The 9,600-nt window shown below is 34.7% G+C and overlaps 1 protein-coding gene across 1 annotated transcript; it reads left to right on the top strand.

Annotated features, from left to right (window-relative positions):
* The first annotated feature begins 1,210 nt into the window (after positions 1–1,210).
* LOC125661607 (uncharacterized protein ZC84.1-like) lies at positions 1,211–9,600 on the top strand. Its single transcript, XM_048893677.2, has 6 exons — positions 1,211–1,337; positions 2,233–2,382; positions 7,922–8,071; positions 8,176–8,313; positions 9,182–9,311; positions 9,446–9,600. Exons 1-6 carry the CDS (start codon positions 1,302–1,304, stop codon positions 9,463–9,465), a joined length of 624 nt encoding a protein of 207 aa, XP_048749634.2. The 5' UTR covers positions 1,211–1,301; the 3' UTR covers positions 9,466–9,600.

Below are 9,600 nucleotides of genomic sequence, written 5' to 3'. Positions count from 1 at the left end.
TCAGACATTGACAATACAAAACGTATTAAATGCTTGAATGGCGTGACCGACTCGTTAATATTATAAGGACTACTATAGTCAGTAAGTAGATCTTTTATTATGTGACATATGTAATACAACTTTTGTATTTCAGTAAGATACATGTACATGATAATATAATTTTACACCCGGCCCAACGGACCTATTTGTCACTTTAAGCAATTTAACATATTCAACGATGTCTGCACGTGTACAGTCATTTGGATGTATAGTACTATCATAGATAATTGAATTATGTGGCTTTCCTTAAGTATTTTTGTCTGATGTTATAAGAATTATAGATAAATTTTGCAGTTTGTCTTGTGAAATTACAAACAATATTAGTAAATGCAGAGTCATCAATTTGATTTAAATTTACATAAATCCATTTTCATTATATAGAGTTTTTCTTTGTTCTTTATAAAAGGCACACACGAGTAGAAAGTGTTTTTCAGACTCAATTTGATTTAGGTCACACATAGAACACATTCTATCCTCGACTGGTTCTCCTTTATATCGATCTGCAAGGGCAGGATTCCACATCTGAACATGGCCATATTAGATCTTAATGGTTTTGGAATATCCAATGTTACGTATTTTTCTACGCTATAGCATGATTTCAAAATGGTGTAAATTCAGAGTTTTGGAACATGCTGTAAGTCATTCAACCAATCGGTTTCCATGTTTAAACGTATTTTCTCCTCTGTGTGCTGTAAATTACAAAGTGTAGAGTTTTGGTAGATATTTTGAAAGTGTAAAGAGTCCATAATGTTTTTATATGAAAATTTCAGTTAAATTGATTATTTTGCATCCGATTCGAGAGAAACACGTGCTTTGTAAGTCGTTCATTTTCCATGTATATTAGGCGATTCCAAAGGCGTAACATATTTATTTCGTGACGACAGAATGACATAATCCATCCACATGCCCCTTGGACTGCTAACACGATGTACATTATACACTATATGTATGTTATTTATCCCAGAGAGTACATGTATGTCTGGGATTTTTGTTTTCGCCATAAAAAATTATACATGAGTGGAATTATTTAAAGAATTCTAACATTTATTTTCTGATAACCGCTTTGTGGTTTATTTTGTATACACACGACCTCAGTTGCTGGCAAGTACTATCTCATAAATATCTAAACACGGAAACATGAAAACATGACGTATCTTCCTTTTGGGGCGAAAAAAAATTCCCAGATTTGCCTCTGTTTACTATATTATGTAAGATTTCTTCTTTGTTTCCTTTAATTTCAATTTCCTTTGTGAACGTCGAGGATGGCTGGTATGATTGTACTTCTCGTTACAATGTTGGTGAGATTTTACCTAAAAATTTACATTTATATCTGTACCGGAATGAAAATTTAGTCTCTTTGAACGTCAAGTCAATAGATTCAAGTAAAGCTACGCAAGTAATCGTTTTGTCGATGTGCAGTTGGATTTCATGTGAATACTCTCAGAGATGCATTTTCATAGAATAAAATACATATTTATTTTTTGTGCCAATTTTCATTATCAAGAAATTATTTAGGAAATCATCTAATGTTTATCAAATATGAAAGTTGTAATATTTGACATAGCGGTAAAGTGAAACATTTGCGAAAAATGCACATAAAGTAATAGTGTATGAAAAATTGTTGACCGCCCGTTTTGGGCCCGAACTCTGTGATACCATTTACTTTGGCATACACTTTAACACTAGTGAGACAAATTGACATAATACAAAATCATATAACAGGGCAAGTCATCAAATGTTCTTTATGAAAAAAACGAACCTTCAATATATAATCAACTCTGCAATTCTTTATTTGTATTGAATCTTTGGATTTCATAAAGAACTGGATGTTGAAAACGCTTATAAAGATTCTTAAAGGCATTCATTAAATCATAAAAATATGTCGTGACTTGGTACTTGTATTTTCTATGTGTGTAAGCAAATTTGTATTTTAAAGTCATCTTTAGACAAACGATACCTGCATGCATGAGACAAATGAAGACAACAAGTATTGTATAAAATTAAGTGTTAGGATTGTTCAAGTTTAGGATATTATTGGGAACAACATTGTGAAAATGATTAGAAAATATTCTCAAAGAAGGTAAACGCTAGAGAAGAAAGGTGTTTTAACATTCTGGAGCATAAACCGTTCTAGAAAAGAAATTTTAAGAATTCCTTGTAAGTTTATGGTAATATAACCGCGTTTTTTCAAAGGTTATTCCACATGTATCATCTAGATGCGAGTTTGGCCGTCCTTTACCAAACGTCTTTTGTGGGCGTGGTCCTTCCAGACAAAACTGTCCTTCCGGATATACTTGTAACATCGATCCAGCGGACAGGTTCGCAGTTTGTTGTCCTAAAAGGGTAAGTTATTTTATAAATAGCAATATACATATAAAGACCGTGTCGATGAATGTTCCTTTTCATACAACTTCGTTTGTCATTCCTTTAAAGGAAGTTAGCTCCTCAACTTTTGAGCACAACTGCACAGTGTGTTATAACTTTGTATGTACTGGTTCAATACTGATCTCATTGTTCCAAACATGTTATGCATCTATTACTTAACCCTATCAAGTCGAAAAACAATTGTGTCAATTCAACTTTTAAAAGGATTTGGCAGGGACTACATTTTTTGGTGGAAGGATTGTTAAATCAAAATGTTCTAAATTAGCATGATTTTACAGCTTTTTTTATCCAATATATCGTCAATGTTTATATCCCTATACTTGTATTTCAGTTGTATAATTTATGGTACAAGTAGTTGAGGCATGGAACTAATTCAAATGTTGTAATTCAATAATTTGGTTGATATATTTCTCCAAACAGAACCACGAACTTTAAATAGTTTAAAAAGGGTGTTGCACCGAAGCGGGAATTTTCCCTAACCGGAACTCGGTACCAGCACTCGTGACGTAGAACTGACCCTCATCCATATTTATACTCTTATTGCGTATTTGCCATTTAAATACCTGTAGGATTTCACAATACTAAGGACAACCTAAAACATTTTATTTGTCAATACATTACACATGTAGTATAAACAGTAATTTTTAAATCGTGAAAATTAAATTGTTTTTCTTCTTCTGCGGAGTATCAGAAACAATGTACATGTATATGGTTACGTTTTACGAATGTATAAAATATGTAATATTCTATACTACATGTACTATAGTCTAAAAGCTCGTATCTTCTCCACTCAAACTGTTTAGCAGTTACTTACCTTGTTTGACCTTAAAGTTTTTCTTTCAGAGCTTTGCACAGTTCACAACGGGTTTTCGTGAAAAACACCATATTATGCCTTTGTCAACACCTTTCACTCAGAAAAACATACAAGTTCTCGTTAGCAACCGTGACTATTAAAACACAGGTATTGCATGCTGTATTCGGCGTGTTCACAGTGGATTCCATTCACAATCTAAACAGTGTTTGGGTTGGAAGCTTATTTCAAACTCGGCGCATTGTAATAAACAGAGATTTGATCTGAAACATTTATAAAAACTAGAAGTGTGTTTCAATAAAAAAAAAAAATCTAGATGGATAATGTAATATGAAAAAAAATATTGTGCTCGTGAGTGATTCGAACCCGGTCGTTTTCCAAAAAAAAAAAAAAAAAGAAAAAAAGAACACATCTTAACATATTCAATTCGGCGACCTTCTCCACTGAACCACACAGTAGACCATACATTTCGAAGGAAAATTAAGGTACAAGTGAAGTTGAAAATAATATCACTGAAGTCGATTGTATTTTTTGAATTTTACAAAAAATGCCCCCGTGAAACAAATTTCAAAGCGACAGTTTTTTTTAGTGGAAAACTCGAAGCACATGTCCATGCTAAATTGATTTTGTTTCACGGAGGCAGTTTTCCTGAAATTCGGGGATACCCCTCCATTTTAACGCTAAAATCATATAAATCGCTTATTGATTTAAACTCGAATTACTTGGCTAATTTTGTCAATATACGTATTTAAAACTTATTTTCAAGAATGTTTGAATCAACCAGTGCTCGAGGTGGGCTTCGCCATTTTCGCCAATGGCGAATTTGTTTCAAAAATGGCGAAAAAAATTTTAAAGTGGGGAAAATCCCTTTTTGCAATAAATTGTATTTTAAAATTTCCTTTGTCGGTGACACATCGCCTGTTTGTTTCTGCAGTCAAAATCTGTTTATTCAGTCAACGCGTGCGACCGGAAATCTCGCGTCGCTCCAGTGCACACAGAGCTGGTCACGAAGGCCAGATAATAGCCTCAGGTAAGGTATGGCTGCAAAAAAGTCGGTGATTATGTAATAAAGTACACTGGACAGCTATGTAAAGTCTTATTCATTATCGTGTTATCATCTCCACATTAATGTCAATTCTTAACCACAGAACCAACCGGTAATTGAATTGGCCGTATTATTGTGTATAATGCATATACATTAATTGTTTGTTTTTGCGGCCAAGCTCGTTGATTACAAGGTTCTTATTTTGATGTGTTTGATTTTAGTTCGAATATTTCATAAATAATGCGGTCGGTCACCATTGATATGGACATTGCAATTTTGATAAATAATTTTCTTTGAAGTTCGGTGCGCAACAGTTTAAAAATGCTAATCTCATAAGACTATGCACCCCATTCTATTTTGACACTAAACTTGTAGCTTCTGACCCTAGTCAGTCTAAAATTAAAAAATATCTATGTTTGGCTTTACTGTCAACCCCACCTGCTCAAACATCCGATTTTGTCCAAATTGCAAACTCTTCCATACCAAAACGGAAATTTAATAGGGAATGGTTGAGATACGACTCTAAATTGGGCTTGGTGTTTTGTGACATCTGCATTTCGGCCAATGTACACAATGTTTTCACTGAGGGGTGTAGCATCATGAAGTTTATATTTATATAATTTATGATCTGATTTTTGATTTTGATAAATTCTATCAAACAAATCAACTTATTATTATTTCAGAAAGAAGTGTTTAGGTATGGTAGCTGGGTATGATTAAGTAATGTAACTGATTCAAAATGCTAAAATCAGTGTAATGAATAAAATATTATGGAAATAATTGTAAAGCATGAGATTATTTTCGCCGCGCCGCACCCCGAAAAAGTGGCGAAAGGGAATTTTGATCCAGTGGGAGCACTGGAATCAACACGTAAGTTCCAACTGGTTTTATCATACATTTAAATGACGTAACTTTATCGATCTTTCATGCATCGCCTTTAGGGAAATTAACATGAGACGTGCAACACCTTCTTTATTTACCCGAAATTTTGTTTAAAAATCCAGTGTTTTGGCCAATGATTAAATTTTTTAATCTTTATCCTCGCAATGTTTAAAGTTCCATTTTAAATGATAAGACAACACTTTGCAATTCATGTGCAATTTTAGAAATTGACATAACTCCTGCGTTCTTTTAAACTCTCAAATTCTTTATCATGAATTTTTCTGTATATCATGTGAAAAAAGGTCATTCTTTTCAGTTTACTAGTATTATAATCTTTTATATCTGTATTGTTAGAAGATATAAGTATGTACCTATTTCATTATCGTCCACAGGAGCGGCCGATCCTTTTGTGGTTGTGTTAGTACGCATGCGCATGGGTAAATGATAAATCGTCATATCGATTGTGTTGATTAAATAATTTTTATACGCCCGTCATTAGACGGGACGTATTATGTTATGGCGCTGTCCGTGCGTCTGTCTTGCTGGCTGGCTGTCCGGCTGGCTGGCTGTCCGTCCCGGGTCATGTTTTCCGGACTTTTTTCCCCGTAACGGATGCATGTACAACTTTGAAATTTGGTCACAATATCTCCCTCAAGAATTGTAAGAGTGAGTTTGTATTTCAGTTGACCTACTTTAGAGCTATAAGTAGGTCAAACAGTTTTCCGGACTTTTTTTCGTTAAAGATACAGATATTGCCCTGAAATTTACACATAAGCTTCCTTTCAGAGGAATATAAGTTCAGTTTGCATTTCAGCTGGATTGGTCCATCCTTGACCTTCTTTTGGACTAAAAATAAGTCAAAGGCTTCCTCTCAGAGGAATACAAGTTCAGTTTGCATTTCAGTTGGATTGGTCCATCCTTGACCTACGTTTGGACTAAAAATAGGTCAGACAGTTTTCCGAGTTTTTTTCATTATGGATACAGATATTGCCCTGGTAATTAGTCAAAGGCTTCCTATCAGAGGAATACAAGTTCAGTTAACATTTCAGCTGGATTGGTCCACCCTTGACCTACTTTTGGACTAAAAATAGGTCAGACAGTTTCCCGGGATTTTTTTTTCATTATGAATACATATATTGCCCTGATATTTAGTCATCAAACATTTCAACTTAATTGGTGCACCATGACCTACTTAAGGGCTAAAAGTAGATCAAATGGTTTCCTGGACGTTTTATCATCATAAATAGATATTGCACCAACATTTTGTTCCAATCTCACTCCTGGAGAAATACATAATCAGTTCACATGTCAGATGGATTGGTGCGTCATGACCCACTTTAAGGCTTTTCTATTCAGAATGTGTGTTGTATCAATTCAGAGTGCACAATATGCTTCCAGGTTGAATTTCACAGTCCGACGGGCGTATATTGTACCGTTTGTTGATAACATGTTTAAAACTGAAAGTAGATTTTAAAAGTATATAAATATAAGTCTTGATTACTGTCTTCAATACATTTAATTTTTATTCATTATCAAACAAATATTATGAATTTACAATTTTATACGAAGTTTTATGCAACAAATACATATGCTCCTCCGAATGACATGCGAAAAATATAGGAGCAATTCAGTATGAGTTTCCAAATATTAATTGAATAAATGAATTCATAAAAACAAAGGTTGTTTTGATCTGTGCTGCAAATATCTATATATCTATACAAACTGTATTTTGGTTATTACTTTGCTTAAAATGTGCAATGACATGTACAGTATAGCCAGTCCAGCAAATAGTATTGCCATCATAGATCCTAGGTATGCCTTGCCGCTGTATTATCAGATACATTAAGCACATTTCTGAAGCATGTTTGGTTTCTGCTATTTATTGAAAATCAGAATCCGATAATACTCGTGTTTGATTCATTTGTATACCATCATAATGGTACTTGAACACTTTATCAATGAGTTTAGCTTCTTAAATACATATTACCTTATAAGCATGAGTGGGTTTAGGATTTGAAATTAGAGGGTCATGGACAAAAGGGGTCTGTTGTCGCTTTTAGGTCCCCAGTTCCCCCTGATGGGGTGGGGGTTGGGGTTGGGGGTTGGAAAGCCACTGGAACTACCGTGTTTAATTGTGTTGAATCATTACTTTTGTTTCATTAATGAAATCTGGTGTAAAACTGTATATAAATTTCATGTTCACATGTAGCAATCTTATTTTGGAAAGAAAAACCGATAATTTATACATTCATATATTTTTAAAACTCTTGAGTGCTCTTACATATATGATATTGTTTTGATTTTTTATGGGTGAATATTTGAATTGTTTCTTAATTTTGTCTTCATTTTTAAATAGAATATTTCATATTACAATTTAAACTATTTGCGCTGATTTGGTGTTTTGCATGAAAATCATCTTGTGATTTGTGTTTCTTTTTTTGTTTTTGTTTTTGACGCCAACAGACAAATGAAGTTTGATCGAATAAATCATGAGTCAATTTGAAGTGCAAAAAAGATCAAGTTTAAAACACTGTAGTCAATAACAAGCATTATGGTCCCCGTTTTTCTTTTTAATTTCCAAATTCTTCTTAAATATAGAAATCAAAAGTACACTTCCCCAAAAAATTGTCAATACTGGCAAGGCATACCTAGGATCTATGATGCTAATATTATCTGCTGGACTGGCTATACTGTATGTGTCATTGCACATAGCAGATTTTAAGCAAAGTTTTGAACTTCTTTAATGCTGTTTATTTCAGGTCATTCCAGAACCTTTAGCTTCATGTAAGTTTGGAAGTCCTTTACCGAATATCTTTTGTGGGCGTGGTCCTTCCAGACAAAACTGTCCTTCCGGATATACTTGTAACATCGATCCAGCGGACAGGTTCGCAGTTTGCTGTCCTAACAAGGTAAGTTATTTCATAAATAACAATATACCTATAAAGACCCTGTCGATGAATGTTCCTTTTCATACAACTTCCTTTGTCATTCCTTTTAATGTAATTTATTTCAGGTCATTCCAGAATGTAAGGTTGGTCGTCCTTTACCAAATGTCTTTTGTGGGCGTGGTCCCTCAAGACAAAACTGTCCCTGGGGGTATTATTGTAACATCGACCCAGCAGATAAATTTGCAGTCTGTTGTCCGCGCAAGGTAATCAAATTTGGTTTGTTTCCCTTAGATCGCTGGATTGATTTATAAGCGCTTCATTTGTCAAACGCTCGGCATAAGATTAGTTTTGTTGTATATAGTGTTTTACGTTCAATTTAAGAATGTTCACACAGACGTCATCAGCTGTAGGTGATGTGAGGGAGACGTTTGACCTGTGCAATGCACTTACAATTGTAACGAATGTTTTCCCATTTTGCGGGTCTTTTGTTTAAACTTACGTCTTTGAGAATACATTACCAGCTTTATGTTATGTGGCACAATTTGGACCTATGTCGGCGAACATTATTGATCCTTTATCGTGTAAACTTCTACCGGGATATTGTGCCATGTTTGTATGGTCTAACCTCGTACGGAGAACGTTTAGTGGTCAGAACTCAGCTGGGACTGCTCCGGTTCTGTTCTTCATCACACTACATTGCTGTGTATAACCCCAAGACGTTTCATATAGATAGACAAGAATATCATCCACCATTAGTTGTGAAAGTCATGTCTTTTAAATATGACGTTTAAAAACGGATGTCCCATGTCATAGTAAGCATCAGTACGATAGACCTCGCAATGAGTGTCTACAGACTTTTTCTATGAAGTCCCGTGATGATCTTGATCCCAAGAATAATAGAACCCTTCCTTTCGTGATAGTAAAGAGCTACATGTGACCTATCAATTCAATAGAGCAAACGACGTATCCAGTCGAGTGTCTACAACCTCAGTGTAACCCACACCAACGGTTCCGATTATACTGCATCCTCTCAATGAAATCGGGGGAGTGGGGGTCGGAGGGGGATGAAAAAGGTTTTCAAATGAACCTCATTCTCTAGGACCCACTCTCATTTTATGATGTCTATTTCAGCGTACCCCACCCGCCTCTGCTAGATGCAAATGTGGTCAACCTATTCCAAATTATTCATGCGGTCGTGGTCCATTTAGGAAGAATTGTCCTCGTGGTTATTTTTGTAAACGTGAAGTATGCTGTCAAAGACGTAAGGGTATTTCTCTCTCTCTCTCTCTCTCTCTCTCTCTCTCTCTCTCTCTCTCTCTCTCTCCATATATATATATGTGTGTGTAAATTCATTGTAAAGACTAAATTGTATCATCAATCTTTTCTTAATTTCAGGACGACGATGCTACCAATAACAACACACTCAAGAAGCCATGAATTATGTCTTGGTCATAGCATAGGAAAATTTAAGAGCTGAGAGAATGTTATTATTCAAAGGAAACTTTAATGATAACGTACGTGTTTGTACATAAATCTTTTGCACACTCGAA

Source organism: Ostrea edulis, chromosome 8, assembly GCF_947568905.1.
Source record: "Ostrea edulis chromosome 8, xbOstEdul1.1, whole genome shotgun sequence".
Taxonomy (NCBI): Eukaryota; Metazoa; Mollusca; class Bivalvia; order Ostreida; family Ostreidae; genus Ostrea; species Ostrea edulis.
This window is presented reverse-complemented; position numbering and strand designations above follow the sequence as displayed.